Source organism: Anarhichas minor, unplaced genomic scaffold (assembly GCF_050575085.1).
Source record: "Anarhichas minor isolate MPS153535 unplaced genomic scaffold, ASM5057508v1 ptg000026l, whole genome shotgun sequence".
In the NCBI taxonomy this organism is placed as follows: Eukaryota; Metazoa; Chordata; class Actinopteri; order Perciformes; family Anarhichadidae; genus Anarhichas; species Anarhichas minor.
The window spans coordinates 8,658,403-8,684,263 of NW_027466472.1; the positions used below are offsets into that span (position 1 = coordinate 8,658,403).

At 40.3% G+C, this 25,861-nt stretch overlaps 1 protein-coding gene across 1 annotated transcript in view; it reads right to left on the reverse strand.

The window, feature by feature from the left end:
- Positions 1–13,769: 13,769 nt before the first annotated feature.
- Positions 13,770–25,861, reverse strand: part of LOC142959173 (cGMP-inhibited 3',5'-cyclic phosphodiesterase 3A-like) — a 40,177-nt gene continuing 28,085 nt past the window's right edge. The window contains exons 3-16 of the mRNA XM_076100377.1: positions 24,451–24,693; positions 21,290–21,435; positions 21,086–21,201; positions 20,578–20,821; positions 20,268–20,344; positions 19,883–20,079; positions 19,393–19,530; positions 18,872–18,983; positions 18,163–18,270; positions 17,071–17,270; positions 16,624–16,827; positions 16,237–16,398; positions 14,917–15,178; positions 13,770–14,086 (exon numbers count right to left, since the gene is read on the reverse strand). Of these exons, the coding sequence (XP_075956492.1) occupies positions 13,770–14,086; positions 14,917–15,178; positions 16,237–16,398; positions 16,624–16,827; positions 17,071–17,270; positions 18,163–18,270; positions 18,872–18,983; positions 19,393–19,530; positions 19,883–20,079; positions 20,268–20,344; positions 20,578–20,821; positions 21,086–21,201; positions 21,290–21,435; positions 24,451–24,693 (2,526 nt within the window). The remainder of the gene's footprint in view (positions 14,087–14,916; positions 15,179–16,236; positions 16,399–16,623; positions 16,828–17,070; positions 17,271–18,162; positions 18,271–18,871; positions 18,984–19,392; positions 19,531–19,882; positions 20,080–20,267; positions 20,345–20,577; positions 20,822–21,085; positions 21,202–21,289; positions 21,436–24,450; positions 24,694–25,861) is intronic.

Consider the following 25,861-nt stretch of genomic DNA (forward strand, 5'->3'; position numbering starts at 1 on the left):
TGCAACCCTGCAAATGGATAATTCAAGCATGTGACCCACTTCTCATCCTCTGCACACAAACAGCCGTGCGCCGGCCGAGGGGACACACAGACACAAACAATAGTCCCTGTATGTGTTCTAGAGATCTTAAGACTTAAATCACAACTAAACATTGTAATGACACAGTTGATGTGTGCACTCTTTTAGAATAAAAGGTTTTCATTGTTTTTTTTTTAGCCACAGTATCAGAACTCTGAGATAGCATTCCTACATATCACAACAACATGCTTTGTTGTGTTGTTCGGCCGGTAACTGACAGCATGTGACAAAATGCTATGAAGCAAAAACCCGGGTTGTGAAGCGTGGTAATAGAATTAAACCTAAAATCAACTTAAGAGGATATTCGATTTACTATAAGATTGATATGGTGAACATCCGTTGCTTTTGAGATAGGAACTACTCACCATCAGTGGGGAAAGGTTTTGTAACCAGCGTGAAAATATGTGTCCGAATCTCACCAATACCGACAGCACTGCTGTTCCATATATATGCTCTCATGTTCACTCTATTGGCAGTGATCTGCCTATGCCATGTAAGTTGGTAGGAGGGAAATGGATGTAACTTATTACGTACTGGCTACTATTCATGTTTTGTTTTGTTTTTTCCCAACATCTGTTAATAAGGCTATAGGAATGCAAAAAGTAGTATGAGTGCTCAGCTTCACCAAACGCAGTTCTGATGCAGAGCCAACATGGTGCCATTTAACTAAGCTTGGCTCGTCTTTTTTGCTACCTCCACTACCTTTTAATATCTTTTTTTTAAGTGGCAAACATGTATGCATGATGTGTGGAATACATGTGTTGGACTTATGTTACATATAAATATTAGAGGTGTAATGTAAACAAATATATAAATAAGGGAAAGAGTGCCATTGTTTGCCACATGGTTGTATTGTAGGCAGTACATGGCGAAAATGCAACAATGGCTGGATGATGTAAATGTACTTTACTTGAACCACTTTAACTAGCATGGTATTACCGACTTTAGGTGTTGTGCCAATATGTTCCATAATGAATTTGCAGCAGGAAATTCCTGAGCCAACCTATGCAGTATCCATGCAGTGCTTGTGAACAGGGCCAAAGCATGATTGTGGAGTGGCTCCAATGAACAAAAGAAAGGCATCACTAAAAACACTATTTCACTTGTTGCCCTCTCCTCCCCCCTCAGTTCATTTCCAGTAGTGATGTGACACTGTGAATGTAATTGCTCAAGGGGACGAGGTTAGTGAAGGCCATGCAGCAAAGAACACAACCACATTACCATCCCCATTTCTGTCAATGATACGGAATCTAGTACCAAATGTAACACGCTCTGATTTCTCCCTGAATAATTTTTGTCTTGAAGACCACAGCAACGGGTTTGACCTACTTTCAAGGAATTAGAACAGCAGCTTTAAGTAGGCCAATATGAAGCAGTAGTGTACTGCTTTTTCCTGTGTACCACCAATGATTCTTCTCATTTGAACCTCTTTCTCTCATTCTCACTCAGTACAGTATTATATTAAACAACATTGTTCTGTCACTGTTATGTAATGTCTGGACTTCTTTATTCAGACTCAAACTTAGTCACTGCAGCAGGGATGAAAGTGGGTGATTTCATCCACGAGACCACCAGGTTACGGTGACTTGTTCTAATGATATAGTAAACATAAATTATATAGTATATGAATATATGTCACAAGCCTAATTACTAGCGTCAGAGCTTTAACTCAAGCTCTGTAGCCGCAGCAAGAGGATCCCTGTGCTTAGTGTATCTTTACAATATATTGTTCTCAAAAGGTTAGGAATGCAAATACATGCTCAAATCACAACCTTGCATTCACTGCATAAGCACTGGTTATGCTTTGCTCCAACATGTTTCATGCTGCTGCAACACATTTGTTATTATTAAGACAAGGGAGTGATAGTAACTGTACCTAAGGAAGAAGAGAGCGAGCCAATAAGCAACATCAGTCTCTCACTCTGTGACATCTGAAGTCACTAAACAGTTCATTAGTATGATAGAATGAGCACACTTTGCTTTGCATTTAGTGTTCCTGTCAACAACAACAACAAATGTAACCAATGAGGAAAAACAAATTCATTTTTTACAGTGTCATATAAGCCCCCCCTGATTGCAGTAAATTAAACTCAGATAAAACCCAAATTTAGTGTCACTAGTCAGTTCACTTGTAACATAGGCTTTGTTTTTCAAGGGTGTGCCCCTTAAAGGCCCCTTGTAATCAGCTAAGATAGAATGCAGCTAGAAAATGCCATTCATACTGAATAAGGCAAGCGTTACGTGTGAATAGTTGCTGTTGTTCACAGATCTTTCCTTTATGTGAAAAATACATGTAGGAGTAAATGCAACTTATTTCATTCCATGTCAAGCACTGGGGCCAGCATGAACTGACGCCCACCCTCCTCAGAGTTAAATGTGGTCACCACATTACTTCCCTTTCTCTATAAACATAGATATCACAATGGCAATAATTAAAAATCAACATCATCATACCAAGCATGAACAGCAAATGGCTGTTTGTGCCGCTGACTCCCTCCACCAGCCCAGACTCCTCCTTCATCTCTTGCTTATTAATAATTATATACATGAAATGGCATTTGTCTTCTCTCTCATATACCTTATATGAATGTCACTGTTCGGTATATCTCAAGGGCTGTTGACTGAGCTCCCCGCTGTATCATTAGTATTCTGCTAAAGGGCAATATACATGTGGTTCTATAGATTCATGATGTCAGAATAGCCAACTGAATGTACTGAGAAGTATAGGGTGCAGAGCAGGACTATTTAATGAATACTTTCTTCTAACTCTTCACATTCTCTTCACATACATTGTAAAAATAGAGTACTGTAGCAGACAATGGCAACTCGAGCATCCATGTTGTTGCACACAATATTCCATCAATTACAATGCATGTTGAGAGAAAACTAAACATGAAAATCACTAATTTGCACAAGAAAAGCTTTTGAGATTGTTTAATGAAAATATTTCACAGGGTTTACAGCCTAAATGTTATTAAGGCACTCACTCAACACATTAGCCGGGCAATGTTGCCTTCAGTATGGAGTGATGGGTATTGGTGGAACGAAAGAGCAATACATTTAACCAGTAAAAAACAGTGTTTTACTACAATACTGTATATGATGTTTCACATATATAATTTTCAAAACTGGCATGTATTTGCAACAATTGCACACTTACAATGATCAGTCTATCTGTCCGGTCCATTTTTGGTAACGCAGTATCTCAGGTACACCTAAAGGGAATTTACACAAAGTTCGCAACCTGCACTCAAGGATGAACCAGCGCCCCTACACCAGGATGCTTTGTCGGTACAGCAGGTGCCTTAAGGTGAATCCCCCCGTCCACATTTACAGCCTGTTCACTGTTGACCAATGCTGTTCACTACATGAACGTGTATCACAGTTCATAAAATAATCAAAATAAGCCTACGTTTTCATTAAAATACTCTTTCCACTCGGATGAACATTTTCTGGAGGAATCATTGGCCTTTAATTCGATATTAATTATTCACAACACATTAAGTCAAAAAGTGGTAGCCTACCTACAAAAATAAGTGCAATGAAGTCAGACTGTGACGGCGTAATAGCGCAGACACACGAGACAAATGCCATTTTTCATTAGACATTCTAATTAGGATTTCAAACAAATAGCACCAGGATGAGAAGGACGCACCACTTACCACGCTGTCCCGTGAAACAGTCTTCCAGTTGCTTGAGCTACAAATATTTACCAGCCAATCGGAAACACGGGAAGCCTCCCTTCAACCAGCTCCGGTCAAACTTCTCATGGGAAGGAAAGCGGAGGAGAAGCGTCGACTCTTCTCATGAATGCTCTTACACCGACATGTATCTCCAGAGTTCATTTCCAGCCGACTTCACGGTAACTGCCAAGAAGACTAACCCAGACCAAATGGGGATTGTTATCTCCTGAAGCATTTTTCTGGTTGGTGTTCATCCGTGAAACGCAGCTTGGAGATATGTAACGCACCCCGGCGAGGTGACCCCTACTGCTACCTCTATTTCTCGAACTGATTCTGCAGATGGATGGGCTTCAGTGGAACAGTTCTCTCGCGTTCTCCTCTCTTTCTTTCTGTCTCCCACCGATGAGCCTCCCCCTTTCTCTCCCTCTCTCTTTCTCCCTCTCTCATTTCTGTACAATTCAACGAAGCTTTATTAGAATCATAGCATTTACAGTGACGTGCATTTGTCAATAGGCTGCTGTAATGTTATTAAAACACGTGGATTTGAAAGCACCGTGCTTGTCAGGAAACTAAGATTTAAAGTAATAAATAACATTTGTCTGATAGCTGCGTTTTCATTTTTGATTTTGTTTATGAGATTTCATCGCTGCTGTGTATCCCCCTCTTGAGCTGTGTCATGGTCACATGGTCAGGCTACATTTTGTAATCAATTTCCCAGATTTAATTCATTCTAAGATGACTGCTTAGTCCATGTTTATAAAAGTATTCATTTTGTCTCTTGCCCTGAAAAAAATTGAAATATCCTCTCCTCTTGTGCCAGCATCTGTAAAAGTCCTGCTTTCTGTTTACCTGTTCAACTTTTTATAATTGGCCTATCATTGAGTTCTGGATCAGACAATTCTCTTACTAATTGCATTTGCTAGAAGTGCAAAGTTAAGTTACCTTAAAGTTCAGACACAAAAGGAATTACCCATGTTTGTTTCTTTATTGCATTGTTATTTTATTACTTGACAATAAACACTGAAGTTATCCTCTCTGCGTTTTGGGACTAGTAGGACCTCTAACTCTGACTCACTGACAAACAAAAACTCCCCCTCTAAATATCAGTTTCAGTAGAACCATCTTTCTTTAAGGGGTGTTTGTATCACACGCCTAAAGTAGTTAAATGAAAAATGTTACTTGTAACACTTAACATCTGCAGTGTAAGAAATACTGTAAATCTACTACAAAGAACTTGCACTTTGTGTTGAATTTGGCGGTCCCTGTTGACAAAAGCGGTAGTGTTATCGAGCACCAGAATCTCTTTAGACAAATTGTACTGCAGCAGGGTCTGACAGTCTGTCCAGCTATTTCCTGGTTCTGGTTCTCCCGCGTTTAACTTTGTCTATTTCAAATGTCATTCATTTTGTCATTTTATATATATGTATATGTATGTATTCAATAATATGCCTATAAAATAAATGAGAAATGTCATTGGCTAGACAAATGTCGATTTTTATTCATGCTTAGTCTGAGCAATAAACGCCATACAATAGTTTAGGATTTTCAAAAACTAATTCTGCTTTCAGAAGGGTAATGTGCAAGGTCCAGTCATGTTGATCTAAGTGCAGATGTGATTGGTGGTAAGTGGTGATCCCTCATCCTGTCTCACAAGGCTTGATTCCTATGCATGCTCATTATCCACAGACGTCCCAAGGTTAGATCCAAGAAGGGCATTTCATGGTTACCGGGAGAGAAGCATGAACAAAGGGGAGGAATTGTGTGGATACAGAAAGATGGTGAAACGGGAGGGAGGGATCAAAACAGATTCTCAGCTGATTGCCAAAGCAACATTGAATGAAACTGCCGGGACATCATCTTCAACATGACTCACTGAATCCTTTCATTGGCAACCAAACGTCTCACTTTGTCAATTGAAAGGCATAGTTTTGCAGGCTGTCATTTTTAAAAAAAAATGAAAAAAAAGATTACCAAAGGGATTACTTTCAATCTCTACTAGACAGAACATTTAGTCAATTTATGAAATCCTCTGCCCTGGAAATACTAAAGACAAAATCTTAAAGATGTATTTGATGATATAGTCTTTGTAAGTTTGGAATGAACAGAAATAGTTTCAAATCCCAGGGGTCCGCCTGTGCATAACTCAAAATTATAACTGGCTCAGCATTAAAAAGAACATGAAGCAGAAGACAGTCACTGCAAACATTTAGTGAACATCACAACATTTCTGGCATCCTCGCATCCCACAACCTTCGGTCTCTCTTCCTTTTAGGCAGCCTTAACTAGCAATACACCAGTAGCATACAACAAGGTTACATACTCGCAACTCGACAGGCAGGAAATCTCTTAACACATTTAAGTATACAGACCCAGTTAAGCGTACATATTTTAAACATCTTGAATTTAAATTATTCTATACAATATTTGGTCGAATGTATTTTATAGAACATACATATAATTAAATTGATTCATCATTTAATCATGATTTTAAGAAACATACAGTATATCGCACATCTCATCTCCGCTTAAGGCTATATTATTGCTACTGCATTGTGGGTAATGAAGACGCGAGACACAATTTTACACTTTAAAACTGAACTATGGGGTTGAAGGTAGACAGAATGACAATAGCAAGGAGCATATGTGGGTCCTGTACCAACAATGAATAGATAATGTTCAGCTGTAATGTCTACGCCATGCTGCAAAGTGACTTACTTACCAATTAGATGTACTTGAAATCAGATGGTTAGTGTATGATCCTCTGTGGCTCCCTGTCTGTCTTTCCTCTCCAAACCCAACCTGTGAAAACAGTGTTTTTGCCACAACCACAAAGGCTCAGTGGTTGGCTGCAATACTGTGGGTGTTCTCGTTGACACCGACTGCTCTCTCGATAGTGTGTAGAGCAGTGTTACTATATTTCACTTAGCTGCACTTCCATTACACATATTGCGAGGTTAATTATGTATACATTAAAGTCTAACAGCATTATTTATTACAAAGTCATCAGCACATACGGTCAGAGTCACAATTGAATAGGCCAAAGGCAAAGAACTGTGCTTTATGTTAGTTAGGCTCGGCTAAACTGTGTGTCAAGTTGATTATGGACCAACAGGACTGTTGAACCGTGTAACCCATTCGGTATCTGACCAAATGTGAAATATGGTCACAATATTTAGTGTATGAATTCTTGAGTTATGGCCGAAAACATGTTTTGTGAGGTCACAGTTGCCTTTGACCATCAAAATCAAATCAGTTCATCCATGAGTGGACGTTTGTGCCAAATTTGAAAACATTCCCTCAAGACGTTCCTGAAATATCGCTTTCATGGGACGGACAGAGAGACAACCCGGAAACATAATGCCTAAGGCCACGGCTGTTGCTGTTTCAACAATTGCAACTTATATGAAGTCAAACTCATATGTTACAGTGTCTAATTACAATTTAAACTTTTGAATTTTGTTTGAAACATGTCGTAAAGTCGAACAGAAACTTTGAGAAATGGCTAAAGAACCAGACAAACACGTGTGCAGCATTTATAAATCTTATTATTCAACAATATTCACATTACAACATCAACACTGCTCTGCTAGTGACAGGTTCTAATAATCCCAATATATTGTATAGTTACTTTGTAATACATTATCGAGAGGCACTTCCAGTAAGTCTGGCAATAGAGGAGCTACAGTATTGTGTCTAAATTACAAAACAGTAAAAATAAATATTTTTCTAAAAGTTTTTTGTTATAATATACTTTAGAATCTGTACAGTATATATTTTTATACAAAGTCAAACAATATCTAGAAATAAAATGTCATATTCCACTTAAACAAATACTGGTGAATCACACAATTTCCCCATCCTGTAGGTATTGCTACATGTGTTAAGTGCAAGATACTGGAGAGAAGAAAAGAATTGAATCTGTGAAGTGCCTGCCATTGAAAATAAAAACATACCAGTCTTGATTTTCTTGCTTTCAAGGTATGAAAAAAAGTTTGTTTTGGTTTCCCTTGTGACAGACAAGGAAAGCTGATGAATGTAGCATTCAAGCAATGTAGACATACATCCATACATGTGAAAATGGTATGGCACAGGAGCATAGCCCCGTTTTTAAACCAGTGAAACAACAAACAATAGAAAAAAAAGGAATGTTTTTGGTTTAAACCATCAAAAGAAACTACAAGGGCTTTAGTCAGAACAGTGCGTCAGTTGCACTGAAGTGCTACTGCTGCCTATTGACACGGCAGTGAAATAACAACAGACAGCAAGGACAGCTCTGGTCTGTTATTGACTAAATGGTTATTATGTTGCTTTAATCTGCCCTGTCTTCACATGAGAACTGTTAAAAAATATATGCATATCCAGACGTTCCTCCCCATGTTTTGGATAAAACTGACAAATAAGAAGATGCAAAACAAATGCTCCTTTGAGGGCTCATTTTGTGCAAATCACAAAAAAAAAACACAGAGTTTAAAAAGTTTCTTTGGTTTGCACAAGTTAATCCAGTGTGCAGCAATCCCCTTCTTCTCATAGTCATTTCAAATAAACCACTGACATTGGCTTTTAGAAACTAATATGATTTTGTTGTAGACCCTGTACGTTCGTTGTTTTCTGGCCCAGTTTTTACACAAAGATGAAGGACACACCAATTTTGAGAGCAGGCAGGAAGTTGATATTAGTCAAATGAAATTGAAGAGCAACACCCTCTGAAAGTCTTGTTGTTGCTGACCTCCAGTGGTTTAACTTTTCACCTCGCTGCAGTGATGTAGTAGTGCACTCGAGGGTGTGAGTACACAGTGGCATCACTGCTGGGTGTGGTTACAGGTTGAACAAAGACAATCCCATACCACTGATGCTGTGTGCGGTCGCAGTGAAACACTGCTTTTCAGACTGCTGATAAGTTACTTCAAACTGAGACCATGTTTTAGGCCCTTTTACTAAATCCCTTAAACTTGACATTACAAGTGACCATTTTGCAAACAATGCTGCCGTGTTTCAATTTGTCAACATTTGTTCAAATTTAGATTATTTGATCAACTGTTCCAACGAAGATCAAGTCTGCATTACTTTTTGCAAGTTGCATTGTTGTTCTGAAGTAATGCGGTGCAGACTTTTGAAATTAAACTGCCGAATCAAGCACATCAATTCAAACAAATGTTCACCGTTTTGGACTGTGCTAAAGGACTTTACACTGTCGAGAAATACATGAAAAAAAATGGCTTGGCCTGGGAACAAAACATTTAGAAAATCAAAATATGTTAAGTATACATTTCTGGCAAACACCGGCAAAAACACTGGTATGGTCCTTTCATTTCATTGCAAAAACAACGGAAACCTGTTCTTAGAAGGTTGAAGGAGACAACCAGTAAGCCACTCCCTTGTTTCTCATTTTTTAAAAACCAAATGGCTACACACAGCTTTGGATTATCAATGAAAAATATAGCAACCCCCAAATTCTACCACAGCTTTGATTAAGTCTCTTTGATTACTGCACTGTTGTGAACACAGTAAGTGAGGCAGGGCTGAAAGGGGATCAGAGGTGGGAGGAGTCCATTGTGACTAACTGGAACCCTAGTGAGCTTTGAATTCTCTGATCACATAGAGTTCAAGCATAAATAAAGTGAAAGGAGTGAAAGGAAGTCTACAAATTCCCAAACATATAGGTGGAGCATGGGATGATACAAGATGTAAGATATAAGAAATAAAATTCATAGCAAGAGTATGCACATTAGACTGCAAGTGAAGCATCGATATACTGTATGGTGCATCAGGTATTTACAGTGCAGGAGCACAAGCCCCTTCATGTGGGCTCATGTGCCTGTTTACAGGAGGCAGGATGCTTGCAGAGCTTTTTACAGTATTGGTTAGTTTAAGAATGACTGAAGATTAAAAACTATGTTGCTGTACAGAGCTTCAAAAAATGCTCGAGTAAAAGACTCCAGTCGATGCCTCACATGAACCACAGACGTGTCAATCAGTCGAGTATCAGCTGGTGTTTCCAGATCATTTCTACTGCTACAGGTAGACTTATAGTGACAAGCCAATGCAAGGCTATTGGAAGACATTGTGTCCAGGTGGGGACTTGGATAAATCCAACTGCATCTTGCTGCATAAGCTACAAATACACTGCTGCACTTTGTGTTGGCAGGTCATTCAGGTGCCAAGCAACATTATGGACTTTCTTTTTGTCTGAGGTTCCCGTCAAATTCACTTCAACACTGGAGGTACAATTGTCTTTTAATAAATTCACTTACAGTTTGTAAAATCTTTTAGACCACAAATAAAGCCAGAAATCTTGGTGTAGTCATGGATTCAGACTTAAATTTTGAGAGCCACATTATGACAAATACTAAATCAGCAAACTATCACCTTAAGAATCAATCAAAAGTTAAAATACTTGTGTCGCAGCAGGATTTAGAAAAACATCTCCATTCGTTTATCTTCGGTAGGCTCTCTCTAAAAGTTGATCAAACAGCTGCAGGTGGTTCAGAACACCGAGTCCTCATTAAGACCACAAGAGACCGGTACAGTTATCAGATCTTTGCACTGGGTTCCTGTCCGTCAAATAATTTACTTTAAAATACTACCGTTGGTTTGTAAAGCACTGAATGGTTTAGGGTCAAAATACATTTCTGATCTGCTGCTCCTTTGTGAACCGTCCAGATGTCTCAGATCATCTGGGACAGGTCTGCTTACTGTCGCCAAAGTCAAAACTAAATACGAAGAAGCAGCTTTTTCTGCATCGCATATCTGGAACAAACTCTTGTTTGAAAACCCGGAAAACCAGTTTTCCAACTCTTTGTTCTTATAAATCAGGGCTTAAGAACTTTAATTCTATTTCACAATTGAATTCCTATTGAAATGTTTTTTTTTATATTGCCTTGTGTCTCTTTTCTGAATGTCTTCCATGTCTTACGTGAAGCACTTTGAATTGCCTTATTGAAAGGCGCTAACTTGCCTTTCCTCTCAATTACACAAACAATAAGCTCAGGCTTTGGTTAGCACAGGCTTTCTCGTTTATAGCAGTAAAAACAAGCTCAACCAATGCACCCTTTTGTAAGTACAGTGAATAAGCAGTCAATGGCATTATGTTGCAGTTTAGCCCATCATTGCACAATGGACGTTTTGATAACAGTGCAATGGATACAGCTGTGGATTTAGACAGTATTAACGTTAGCTTAACTCTAATTGAGTTAAGAAATTGGGTCACAGTAGGGCAAGTTTAGCCAGTAACAACTTAGTGTCTGTAAACAAGCCTGTTAAATTGATTGCTTTGTCGGTTTTTAGCGAGTGTATTTGAATAATGTCGAATGGACTGGTTGCATTTGCAAGTATATCGTATCCTTGGCGGATGTTTGTATTTCTATCTTATGCTGTGGTTGCTGTTTCAATTTTTAAGTTTCATCATCTCATCTCAGGTAGTGATCTCAGTTGTCAGCCCTCGCCCAGCAACTCACCAGCCACCAGCAACTTACATGGCTTCAAATTGTCCGTTTGCTATTTTGTTTTTGAATGTTTACGGATACGTAAGAAATACCAATACTTCCTGGCATTTTGCGTCGTCTCCTGAGCACCTCAGCTAATCGTTAAGGGATTTACAACTGCAATGTTGCAAATAACCTACGTGCTACAGAGCTGAAACTAAATGGACAGATCAATGCTACTTAAAAGCTTCCGACAACTAGTGCCACTGCAGATATAACCACACACTCCCTAGCTGCTCCAAAAAAAAGCTGTCAAAATCCAAGAAAGTCTTTCAACTGAATTAAAATGCGCCCTTATTCACGCTGCAATTTTGAAACAAAGTACCTGCTACAGATCAGTAAGTGAAGACACAAAGTATTCTTAAATCTCTGGATCTGAATCCCCAGAGTTCCCCTGTTGCTTTTCCAACGTCAGATCACATCGCATCGCATATCCCTGTAACACATTTTGCAGACTTGTAGATGTATATATCATCACATGATTTTGAATCCGACCGAACCGGCTCATCTTCAAAGAGTTACATCTCGAGGAATTTACAGAAACGTGAAAAAGATCTAAGACCCCCCCCCTGACCCTTCATAAGCAGCTACAAGTCAAGCTAAAAGGCTTCTCCCTCTCCTCCTTCCTCTTTCATCACTAAGTCTCATTACTGTGGCTGTTCTCCTTGTTCACACTTCCCTCCATCACCACCAATCTGAATCTGAGGACATCAAAGGAGAGCACAGACACAACGTGTTAACCCATAGGCTTCGTCAGGAGTAAGGACTACAAAATGAAAGGAAAAAAAAAAAACAGAGGTCTGCTGACCTATGATCCTCTTACGCTATTGCACTTTGGCTTAAAAAGAAACCACGCAAAACGCAGACGTCATCTTCAATGACAGCTTGTGTCAAAGCACATTTCTCTCCTTATCTGCAAGTAAAATCCGTGCATCTCTCATTCTGGCTTTTATATTTGCTGTCTTTGATTTCCTCAGTGTAGGAAAAGAAAACCCTGATTACAGACAACAGCAATTGAGATTACAACAAATGAATGCTTTGGATCTGATGGAGACCTGCAGATAGTTTCTTGAGAGTACACAGCGCCCCCCCCTGGATGGCAGTAGGCTCCCCAGGGTAGCGTTTTCTTTTATGCCTTATTGATGTAAATCCTCTTGGGTGATTTGGAGGTGTGAGTCAGCTCTGGCCTGGGCCACTATGGCTTACGGGATTACTTTACTTTCTGAAACATTTGACCTACATACCAGACTGTAAATTATATTGCAAAGAAGGAAGAATTCTTGTCGTTACTGTAAAAGTAAGAAAGCACACGTTGGGAAGTGAGGAAATGTGGACACAAATTCTATTTTCTTAGAAAAACAACATTCCATATTATTAGCTGTGTTGAGTCTTGTAAGTTAGTTTTAAACATGATTAACAGTATGATCTGCTGTGTTGGGGCATAGTATAATATACAGTATAATGTGATCAATAATCTTCTTTCTCTTGTGGTTCCTTTGTGATCCGCAAAGGAAACTGCATGTCTCAGTCAACATGTAAATGAATAAGTGAATTAATAGCGGCGCAAACAGCAGAGATAGAAAATCTTGAAGCAGTGGCAAGCAAAAGGAGAAGGAAACTGCAAGTCCTCTTCTGTTTCATTTTCTCTACGGGTTTCTGCCTTCCTGAGTTATGTGGCCTGGAAACGTGTAGGTGTGCTGGACTGACTTTGAGTAACAAAAGACAGGGAGAAAACATGCGGACCAACATTGTTTTACATCAAGAAACACTTGTTTTGTATGTTTTTCCTTGAGCGAGAATAAAGCTGTTAGAGCAACAGGGTTCTTTGTTAAACTTCCTATCTATTATGAGAATACGAAATGTGTTTCTACAGTCGCTGCATGTGTACAGTATATGTGTCTGTGAAGCTTGTGTGGGTGTGTGTTTGTATACACAATAGACTACAACTGGCCCTTTTTTCCGTCTCCTTCTGAAATCCACACGGCTGAGCCTCAGCGGACACAGCTTTTTCCCTGGCTTTCATCCCATTGTCTTAAAGGAGAAAGGACTTGTTACACATCCTCAACCAGCTGGGTGGCTCTACAGTGTGCTGATAACACAGGAGAAACAAAACGGGGGGGGGGGGGGTAGGGTGACAGTGTATTACTCACTGGTGGAGTGAATCTGTGAATCAGCATGGTTGGCCTGTAGTGCAGGATGGGCAGCCTGGGTAAGGGCAGGGAAGCAGATCCAGACTAAAACAAATACGATAGCAAAAACAAGTACAGTCCCAATCATTCTCTTTTTTTCTTTTTCTTCTTCTTCTACTACTCTGCTGCCTGCTGACTCTTCTCATCAGATGAACTGGGCATGCATCATCCCTGTCCTCCCAGTTTTTGTTAGGCACGTATTACCCAAAAAATCTTCTACAGTGTTGTGTCGACGTGATGTGCTGGCTACCATATCAAGAGTTTAGTTAGGAAAGAAACAAACATTTTTAGACAATGTTCAGATCCCTGGTTATAAGAGGAGTTCAAAGTTCATAATATCACTCTGGATCCTCCTCTTTTTCCCCTGAGGTCTCTGATTGCGGAAGGATTTCTTCTTCCTCTATAACCGGCTCCTCTTCCCTTTCATCAAGGCCGTCAATCAACTCCTCCTCTTTGCTTGCTTGCTCCTCCTCTTCCTCATGAATGGCTGTGATTGGATCTGTGGGGCTGCCGATGCAGTTCGGGTCCCCTCTCTCAGCCTCTTCCTTGGCCTCTGCAGCAATGACTCTTTTCCACATTTCATGGTTTTCCAGAATATGCTGTGTTATCTGGCAAAACACTTTCCCCCTGCTCACCTTTTTGGTTTCTCTTTGCTCTGTCAGACACAAATCAACAGTTAGACAAAATCCTGGAAGAAATGGCCATGACTTTGCTTTCTTGCCAAGAGTTAGATGAACAGATTTTTTACACTCTGATGTCTGCTCTATAAATATAAATATGAAGCTACAGCCTTGAGTCTGTTAACAGCTCATCATTAAGAGTGCAAACGAGGTGAAACAGCTTGATTGACTGTCCAACGTTTGGAAAATTAGCCAACAGCACATTAAGGCCCTCCAATCAACAATTCTATCTCGTTAGTCTAATACATGCAAAAATCTAAATGTTCCGATCGTTACCTGGCAACCTCACATTGACAACAAGACTACAAGAAGTTGTTGTTTCTTACAGATTAAAGAAACAAATTTGATTAATTTTTATTGTTGCGTTTTAGCGGCGCTTTTCTTTTTAACCCTTGAACAGGTTTAGGTTTGCTGTTTCCCTCTGTTTCCTGTCTTTATGCTAAACTAAGCTAAGCTAACCGTCTCCTGGCTTTAGCATCATATTATCACAGAAAGATATGAGGTCGTATCAATCTTTGAATCTAAATCTCAGGAAGAAAGCGAATAAGTGTATTCCCCAAAATGTAAAATTGTTAATTTCATTCAAATGGGTCATTCAGTATGTTAGCTATATAACAACTATTGCCAGTTTCATAGTTAGAATCTCTGTTGGCATTATTTCCAAGTATATACACAGTTGAATGAAGCGGCTCAAGTGGTGCAATCGGCATTCAATAAATGTAAATAATTTCTATTTTAAAAAAATGACAGAGACAGATCTGTGAGATATTTTCTGCAACATTGATTATTAAAGAGGTTGTCATACGGGAGGTATCGGAACTTGTTGATGTGTCCTCATCTGCCACATCCTCCTCTTCTGTATCATGTCCCTCCTTCGTGTCTTCTGGCTCCGTCTCTCCCTCAGGTGGGTCAACCCAGCGTCCCGGCATAAGAGCAGCAGAGTCATAGGATGAGCACAGAGGTCCCACTATGTGAGTGATGAACGACTCCTGTAGTTTAGCGAGCTGCGGAGCGGAGCGGTCCATGAACGGGCTGATGGGAAGGCCCAGGTTTGCTTCTTCGTCACCCTGGAGGGGTTAAAACATGGCAAATATGTGAGAAGCACGGAAATGATAAACTGTCAATGTGCTGGAAAACGGTACAAACACATGTTTCTCTACTGCCCTATATTTGTATAGTTTCAAGACGAAAAAAGCTATAGACTTGAAGTTAATCCTGTAGTCTTTTCAATCAAATGAATATCACTTATTATCAATTCATAATATTTGAATTCAAACTTTGCAAACAGTCTTCAAATAGAATAAAGTAGAGAAAACAGGAGTTTTACTCACTGCAGACCTAATAAATGCAACATTTGGTACAATTACTCGTCGGGGGGAGAGAGAGGGAATTGTTTATCATAACCAGAAATTGCTAATAATTTGAATGTTAAAGTGGTGCAGGCGCCCGTCTGCAGTAGTCTCTAACAAAATCATCATAATCCAATCCAGTAGGCAAGTCTTCTGACTATTGTATTTCTGTTCAAAGGGAACATCCAGTCGCACACATAAAGCACTTGCTGAGGGGTCCCCGAGCAAATAAGTAAATCACTATCATCTGCAGAGGTGCTGTTATGCAGTTGACCCGGACCTCGCTGTGGAGGATGTGAGCAAAAAGATGAATTGCCTCTTGGGAGCAATGGAACATGACAATTACATCTCTATCCCTATGAGCATTTTCACACATTTCCAGAATCTGATGACAGTTTGTGGGTTGTTGGTCACTGTCGATCAAATCTGATCAAACCACAGTCATGATTTAGCAGATACACATACCGTAAGATGTTTTTTTCTAGCCACAACGCTAGTATTGTTTTCAGCTGGTGAGTCTGTGTGTGTCATCAAGGCAAGATGTGGTCCTAGATACACGATTTTTCTTAAGGGGGCCAAGCACACGCTCCGAACAGCCTTATTCTTGGCTAGTGCTCGTTGCTTTCATTGGTTGCCCCCTGACAGCCCTAAAAGCAGCAGTACTCGGAGCCAAGCTCGGAGTCCCCTTACGGCCACGCCTCGAACGGACAACGCACTAGTCTGTCTAAATGCTAATAACTTGAAAGTAAGATTTTGAGGGAGATTTATAAGCATACTTGTTCGTAGAACTCGTTGACAATCCCCTCTGTCCACTGCAGGTGCAGCTCCTTGCACTTCAGCGGCCCGTTGACATCAGCCAGCTTGATGCACATCTGGCACACCAGCAATCGGTCGTTTTCGTTGGTCCAATCAATACCAGTCACCCCTTCATCACCCACCTGCAGATGTGCACAGGAAGGTTTGTGTGAAAAAGAAACACACAGCTATGGATTGTCTAGAATTCCCCACTGATTGGTTGTCAGCTTTACTTCTGGACTAAAATACTTTTTTTTGTTACAGGAACAGAACAAATTGACAAACAGGAGCTGAGAACAGACAATCACTGCAGATAGATAAAGGATGCTACATTTTTTTGTTTTACATTTTATTATAGAAATCTTTACCTTTGCATTAAACTCTGCCAGGAAGTCAAAGTGCTTTTTGAGGTCGGTGGCCAGAATGGCTTCAATGACTAAGAAGCGGAAGCGCTTGAACTCCACATGTTCAAGGTTAGCTAGGAAGTTATACTCAGGTCGAGACATGAAGAGGTTCCACGCTGAAGCTGCATGGTGATTTTCCAAGACTGAACGATCATTGTACAGAAGAGCCTACAATGGAAGGACAGAGGAGAAAATTAAATGAATATACAGTCTTGGAATTTAAGATGTAAGCTGCTATGTGTTTCACCAAAGACGTTTTGGTATTGGTTGTGAATTGCTGTCTTGTAGAGGTTGAGCTTATTGGTCTTTTGGTTGTTGGTTGGTACATACACTGCAAAATACAAATACTCTTCTTCATATCATCTAAACTGGGCTCTTATTGTAAAGATGTATGCTGCTGCACTCATTTACCTGTGGTGCACTAGTAGCTACTAGAAAGGCGTTGGTTCTTCCAGGATGGTCATAATCGTGCATGGCGGCAGCTACATACAGGGCCATGAGCTCCAGGCCAGGGATAAGGCTAGCCAGGGAGCCATAGCCGTCCTCCAGCACAGAGTTCATCTTGGACACAAGGAAGCCTGTGGCACCAGCGTTAATGCCATTCTCTGAGTCTACTGGCGACAAACAAAACACAGCACACTCCCCAGTCACTGATGGTGATCTTTGCGCAAATACTGCCACCTCATTGGCTGCTGTACTGTTCTGTATTGTATTGTACTGTATTGTTTCTGTATTGTATTGTACTGTACTGTATTGTTCTGTTGGACGTATTCAGGAAAAAAACGTTCAGCATGTTGACTCATTACATCTACATTATCTATCAACAGGATGTCGTTGACTATAAAATGAGCCAAGTGACAAAACAATATCATGCCACAACAGGTGAGAATAATAAAAATAAATAGGAGGTATGCTATCACACTATACTAGTGACTTTGTAAATGAACACAAACATGAGAACAATTCAACTTTTTTGTAAGTTTTTAAAGCTTCTTCTGTGAATGTGTGTGAATATGACTTCTGTATTACATGTTTTATTGGGACACAAGAGTTAACACGCAACTGAGCCTCCCCACTCAATTACAGTATCACAAAAAGGGGCAGAGAAAACGCACAAATTCGACAAATCAACACGAGGTTGGATTTCTTTTTCTTTTTATCTAATTGTTTTTGGGGGCACTTTATGACTTTATCGGATAGTGATAACAGAGAGGGATGACAAAATCAGGGACATTGTAATTCATGTTCAGCATCTTAGTTCCTGAACCACAGGGGTGAACTGAGAGTGGATTTGTTTGATATTGACAGAGAACTAATACATCCTTGATTGACATCACTCCAGTCAATCAAAATGTCGCTCCTAAAGTCTAAGAGTGGAACATTCTTGCAGGTAGGTATAAGGGGACTGGACTAGGACTGCAGATGGAAATGAGCTAGTAGCTAAATCTGGTAGAAAGCATAGTTTTTTCTTTTTCTTAACCTGTATGTATCAACCATCCTCACCAGTGTGTATCCCATTCTCAGTCAGCAGGGTGGGTAGGCCTGGTACAGGCTGAGTGGTGAGGTACCAAACAGCATGTAGCACGTCAGTGGCATGGATGCGGTTGTGATCTGGGGAGAGTAAGATAAAATGCTTATTCACACCAGTGGAGGGCAGTAAGACCTTTGTATTCAAATCCCAGCTCGAGCGGTAATAAACATTCTTTTTTTGTACGTTGTTTTTTTTAATTCTGAAGTGTAACACTATAATAAATAAACAACTAAAGCCCCTTCCAGACGAGGAATATAACATTGCCGAAGCCTTCTGCCTTTTAAAATAGATCTATTTTATGGGAAAGTTTCATGTCGACCCATGTTTAAATATGAGTGAACACAAAATGGACAATAGAGACAATGTTATTTGGAATGCGGCTCAGGACTAGGCAATAGATGTTAATGGCAGTAAATGTAGAGGACAAAAGGCTGTTTACTTGGTATCTCATCTGTCTGAAGGAGAGCAAACCAGACATTTTTACAAAACGTAGAATGTCCCCCTGAAACTGTTAATAAGTATAAAACTGAATACAACTACAGTATAAAAAAGTCAGAAAGTGGGCCTGGTGTTTTATTACTATGACAATGCAATGCATCCCCCTTGTGGCAGATAAAGGTAATGCTGCGGTATCAATACATTACTTGAAGAATTTGATAAAAATGGAGATCTTCTACTCACAAGGAATGACCCTGTATCCGTTCTCCAAAGCATGGAAGTAGTTCATGAACTCTTGTACAGGAATTCTGAAGGTCTCAAATAGACCTGCGTCCTCAAAGAGCTTATAGGAAACCTGGGATATAACATGAGGAAAACACACTGCGAGTCATATCTAATCTTTGTAGAGGTTCAGATGTAAAGCTGGGTCTGGTCACTTCCCGTTTCAGAGCACACCTTTTCTTATAGAAAGGTCTAGTATCTGCTAACACAAAATTGTTTCTGGAACTGATGACATCTTGGCGAACACTGCATGTCTGATTTTTCCTTTCACTTGCTAGCGTTGTTGTGGCTGCAAGCGTGAAATGCAAATCCAGTCTTTCCATCGCCTGCACAGCTGACATCACTACCACATTAAGCTTCTAATTACATACATGTGAACATTTCCATCAATACGAGATCATTTTGATTGAAACAGTATTGATGTGTTTTCATTACATAAATGCCACCTGGGTTTCAACATTTCCTCACTAATCGGTGTTTACCTGACTGAGGATGCAGCCTGTCTTGCCATGAGTCTTCTCCACAAGACTGAAAATGGGAAAGTTCCAGTTGTTGAGTTGACTCATCAGAGGCTCCAGCGCTGGCAATGCTAAAGGCTCCTCGGCCAAGGTTGGTTTGTCCTATCAGGTAGGAGGAGCGGTCAGAAAGATACTTGCAAGTACAGTAAAATAACCTTTATGTTACCACAGTTTGATGCTCAACAACAGACTCGTAGATTATTAGACTGCACCGCTGCTTGGTTTTCTAGCATTTTGCAAAAGCATTTTCAAAAATATATGATGTTAACTGAGCAGTATTTCTATCTAATGACATTGGATAAATCATTGTAAAAACAATCCTAATCAAAGGATATAATCAATCTTCTTTAGTTCTCCTTGTCTTTGGAGGGTTTTGAAGCACATTAAAGCACATAAAAGATAACAGATTTGTTTTTCCCCGTTGCCAAATGAAGCCTCTCTGATTGCCTACTACCTCTGGTGATGGCAGGAGTGGGTGAAGAACGATGCCCTCTGCCAGATACTCCCTGCAACCTTCCCTTGCTTCAGGCAGCTTCTTGCCTCCCTCTCCCTCCTCTTCGTTCTGTGCAAAGTCACTGCTGTCACTGTGGTTGGTCTCATAGGTGCTGTCGTAGGTGCTGTCATAATCCGAAGAAGCTATGGCACGCTCATCTGGGGAGACATTACATTGTTAGACGTGCTATTTAATGTAACCATGTGACGGTTAAACAAAGATACAATGAGGGCAGTTAAGATGGAAGAATAGTCTATATTTATCAACCAGGTTAGATTCTGGAAGCATTTTCTTGTACATCACACTCATAGGCTGCTATCATAAGCTGTAGTTGTTACCCGTTTACCTGGATGGGGTATTCTGTCCCCTTTGTCGACAGATTCTACTCTGTGGTTTAGTCGATTGTTGAACGGCCTGCCACAGCTGATGGAAAGAGAGCAGAGAAACACCAACCCATTTAGAGGATAAGCTAGTCAATCCGGATCATTCTCTCTCATCTGATAATCAAAACAAGTCCTGTCCCACTAGCACAAACTGATGATTGACTAATTTCCCTAATTTTCTTGCAAATACACAACTTGAACTGTCTATATTTATAACTGCTCATCAAAGTGTAACAGGAGAATTAATCCAGTGTGCGATCGCATGTATGTTACCTGCCGCAGAGTGATGGAGGCCGCCAGTAAGGGGTGGTGGAGCTCGGGGCGCTCTGACTGTGAGTCAAGGCTCTGTGGTGGCTCTTGTGGGCCACAGAGCCAGGGGTTCGCTCTGTCTGGAGCCCAGACAGCTCAGGAAGCTGCACTGGACATGTTTTGATGGTGGGGCTTGAGACAGGCGTGCCCTGGTTGGGAGGAGATGGGCACGGAGAGCCCAGAGGTGATACGTTGGAGGGGGGGAAACCTGAGAAAGAGAGCGTTTCAGTCTTTGTGTGATTTGCTCTTGATACTAGGATTCATCTATCTTTGAACTATGTGCAGTGAATAGTCAAGCTGAGATGAATTTTCGTAAAAATGCTTTCCAATTTAAAACTAGTGTAAACAAGGATGCCTTTTACCCATGTAACATACTCAACGTACTCAACTTGTCTCAGTGTGTTAAGTACATTAGCGCACCCACACACACACACACGCACACACACACACACACACACACACGCACACACACCTGGACTTCCCAGTGGTTTGCTGTAGAGGTGGTTGGAGGTGACAGAGGGAGCACAGGAGGCAGACATGGAGCGACTCTTTGAGATGGTCATCATCACTGAGTTGTTCCATGATTCACTGATTTAATGTAAGAAAACCAGCACTGTTACAGTTTAAAAAATACTGTAGTCCGGTTGATTGTAGTGCGTGAGTGAGTGAGAATCACCTGTCTGTGGTGTGTTTGATGCTGGCTGAGCGGTCTCGGCGTACAGGGCCCGGCTCTAAGGTAGGCAGCCCTGTAGCTGAGGTGGTCGTGGTCCAAGTTGACGAGATTCTCCTCAGCAAACCTGGGGGCAGACTCCGTCTTATACGCTGTAATAAAGATAAACAAACACATGTTTGCAATCAGAAGCTACTAATATTTGCACCTTTTTGGAAACTACAAAGATATGGCCTTGTCTGTGTGTTTGTATGAAAAGTATATGTTGTGATACATGTATGTGGAACTAATGTTGAACATTTATTTGAGTACATTTTGAGTAAATTTCTTACTTGCTGTCTTTTCACATCTGCTCCAATTTCTTCATATACATCAGGATTTTTTGTAATGATTAGAACTCTTGATAATCCTCCACTTGTTTATAATTCACAAAAATCTCAATGTTGTGTCACAGTAGGATGATTTGCAACAGTTTCATAGTATTTATAAAGCAAATACTGTTAATGTGACAAAATTCTTATATACAGTACATCACAATATATACTGCAATGGTGTAATTATACATCATTTTTTCCAAAATAATTAAAGTCTGACCTTGTCTCATCTTCTAAACAAGAATGTTTTGAGAACGTCAGGCAAGGTTGACAAAGAGTAACATTTACTCTCTGACCATAAACAAGCCAAAAATACCCTAAAAGTCACACACAGTGTGCACAGCAAGAGACTAAATAGAACATCAGGAAAAGAAAGGCAGATACAGTAGCTCACAAATATTGCTCTACTGAGTACGTAAAGTGACATCTCAGCCTCGGGAACATGTTTTAACCAATAAACGGAGCTTTATTGTCCTACAGAAACGTAAAGACATCAAACTACAAGGATGCCATATTTGTTCTTCCAGTCCATTCCTGCTTTTTAAAAATATGTAAAAGACTGAATGGTAAGTAGAAAAGAGGCGCTTGTTCCCCCTGTGGTGTCAATATACAGTATATCCAATTTCTCTCTCTCACACACTCACACACACACACACACAGGACTATAGAGGGCAGCAGAGGATTTAACTTCTTCTACTGAAGGAAAGCATGTCCATCCCTCTTGGTATGTTCACTTCTTAGGCAAATAAACACAAACACACACACACACACACACATGACCTCATAGTGGTCTGTGGTAAACCTCCCTCCTGTAGTTAAGAAAAGCTAATCAAAGCCATCAATTACTATGTCAAAGAAAGACTTGTTGTATAATTACTGTGAACATGCATGTCTGCTTTTGCCATTGTGAATTGTATAACTGTGAGGGAATAAAGCTTTAAGTGCAGATCTGAAACATCTGCTCTGCATTATCATGCAATAATGTAGCTGACAATCAGAAGACTTGATGTTGGCTGTGATGGATTGTTGCGCGTCATCTTGTATGTTTTCACATGAAGCCTCTTTATTTTCGTACTGTAGCAAAATAAATATAAATCACTATGGTACGCTGCGGGAAATGTGTGGCTGTAATATGAGATGTTTTAAAGACAAATCTGTGCACCAGAAGTGTGGGTACATTTGTAGGAGATGCAATAAACTTGACAAATAGCCAGAACTGTTGGAGTTAAATTAGGTGGAAGCCAAATTGTTCCCTGGATTTAATAAGAAATGAAACTTTGTTTTGCTGCCCCGTTAACCTACGTCAAAACGAGAGAAACAAATGCTCCTCAGTCATCAACAATTCTGAAATGTCTGTCCTCCAGAGCTACACAACAGGGCAGCACGAGTAAGCTGAATCACCAACTTTAACCATTGCTTTATGCAGACTCACAAATCTCCAATGAGCTAAAATGAGACAGTATCTCATTGAGTTTCACTACATGGGTCGAGCATTTGAGTGCAACCAGGCAGTTTTAAAGCTGCTTGTCACTTTCCTGGTGGGCTATCCTGCATTGCATCACACGCTTTATTTAGTTCCCTCGCCTCCCTAAGTGAACGCACACATTTTGAAGCACTGGCCTTGTAAAACATTAAAAAGCCCTCTGGAAGCCCGTGCGTCACACTACGCCAGCAGTGACGGAGGAAATGGAGGTGATGACTGCAGGAAGAGCTACACCAGACCATACGCACAAGTGTTTAATGATGTTCTGCAGAATACAACAAAACTTAACTTTGATACAACCGTGTCTGTTTCAAATAAACACACGTCTGGTAATACATCTAGCTTCACTAATTCAGAGATATTTTTGTTTGTAATATTTTATGGTGGTGAACATTAGTTTAGTCTGAAGGGGAACTTCAACGATTTTACACATCAAGGTCTGTTTATAATTCATTGGCAGTACTGCTACATATGAAAAAATGGTTGCCTTTTGTGGCTCCGGGAGGAGCTGCATGAAATCTGATCAAGGGTTTGAACACTACAAGAGTCCGGGGGTGTTGAGTTAAAAAGATATGAGCATACCAGACCTCTGCAGCTCCCTCCTCATTTCAGCTTTAGCTGCTATACAAGCATAACACCCCCGAATTTTCAACGGAACTGTCGACGGTTGAGATGCATTACACACGTAATGTAGGCGCAAGGTATTGACAAGGAAGGAGATGGCGTAAAATGAAAAAGAGATCTCTCTGGTTGCGCTGCATTGATTTTTATATTTTTCTTGTCAAATGTGAGTCTCACCATGTCCTTGAGGTGCAACACTAAATCTGTGGAGTACTCTTTTCAAATGAAGTGATATCTAATTGTGATGAATTGTAAGCAGCTCAACCAAAAAACGATTACTGCTTCTTAGAAAATACAGTAGAGAGGCTTGGGGAGGTAAGAGCATATTTGTTATTGCACAAGAAGATACAAGCTAAAATAATTTCTTGTTTCTTTCTAATCTTTTTATTCATTTTGTGATGCCTCAGATTTCTTCGGGGATCATTTGGGGGGTCCTGACCCTCAGGTTGGAAAATTAATCAGCTTTATACAACAGACCAGAGATGTGATTGAGCACAATTACAGTAATTCCTACAATCAGTCTTCAGTCATTCTGGGTGGCCAATCAATGCTTCTTATTAGCTGGTGAGTAAACTTCCAATTCAAATCCTTATATCATTGAAATTTGAAATTGGGGTTCAGCCATTGGAAATGATCTCAAACACCTAACCAAAGACACAGAAATGAAAAGAAACACATTCAACATTTACCTTTGGAATGGCCAGTCTCTCTGCTTTGTCTGGCCCCTCCTCAGAGTCAGAGCAGGTGTGTGTGTCTGCAGGGATGCGAAGCCGGTGGAGCGGCTGGAGGCTGATCTGGGTGCTGAGGAGGTTGCTGACGGCCTTCAGAGAGCTGCAGGTGTTAGGGGGCAGCGAGGGGTCTGCCAGCAGGTCTGAGATCAGACCGTGGGCCTCGCCCATCACCGCGATGTCCACGACCACGCTCGTGCTCGACTGGAGAAGAGAGGAAGAGATAGAGAATGAGATAATCATTCTTCGTTCATCTTCTCTAGTGTAATGCAATGGCGATGCGGTGAACACACGTCACACCACACTGACGCACACAGCGTCTTTATCTTCATACCTGAGCGAGAACGAGGATGTGTTTGTGTGTGTGCTGTAGATGGCACATGTACTGTGTGTGTGTGTGTGTGTGTGTGTGTGTGTGTGTGTGTGAGCATCTGTCTTTATAATAAATGAAACATGTTATGGTCCCAGAAGGAACACACTATGACATCTTGTCTATTGCTTGGTCATGTGATGTGAAAGTCTTAAAATGTGATAGAAAATAAAGCTAATAGCATGATGGCTTCATGTGGTGTAGAGGTTAGTGACAGTGTTAAACATATCATAGCCATAAAAACATAATTAATAGACATCCTAACACACTCCACTCCCACGCCAACCCCCCACTGCCTACATTTAGCTGTCACTGATTCATCATATTGACTGATAAGCCCAAAGGTTCATCTATGTCAAAGGTCAACCATGTTAGGTTTCTGTAATGGATTCCACCATTAATGTCACAATTTGCTAATCAGCTCCTCTTTAGCTTATAATCAGTTTTCAGACACACACACATGTATATACGTGTACAGTATATTTAAGAGCATGCAAGCAACATTTAGCATTTGTAATTAGCAAAGTTAATGCATATGAATGCGGCAAAAGCTAAAGAACGCATGAAAAAGGAGTAGTTGATTCTGTAGACTTTGGATGTAACTCACACATCTTGCAAAAATGCAATCATGGAAAACGTTGTGTTTGATAGTATAAGGATGACACACACACACACACAAGCACAAACACTCCCAGCAGCACATAGAACCCTACGTAACAACAGTCTAAAAAGTTAAAATCAGTAATAATGAATGGACCCATGTTTATGTGTCACAGTTGTCAGCAATGACTTAAATTGTGTTTTTAGGATGTATTACAACACATTGCAACCTATTTTCATCAACTTGCACTGATTTTTTTAAGTCACAAAGAAAAAGAAAAGAAACGGATTAACTACACAACTAGTGATTTGAGGTAGTTAACCTTAGTTAACCTTAACCCAGCCCCCTAACAAAACAAAAATACTTCTTTGACTGTACCACAAACAGAAATTGATTTCTGT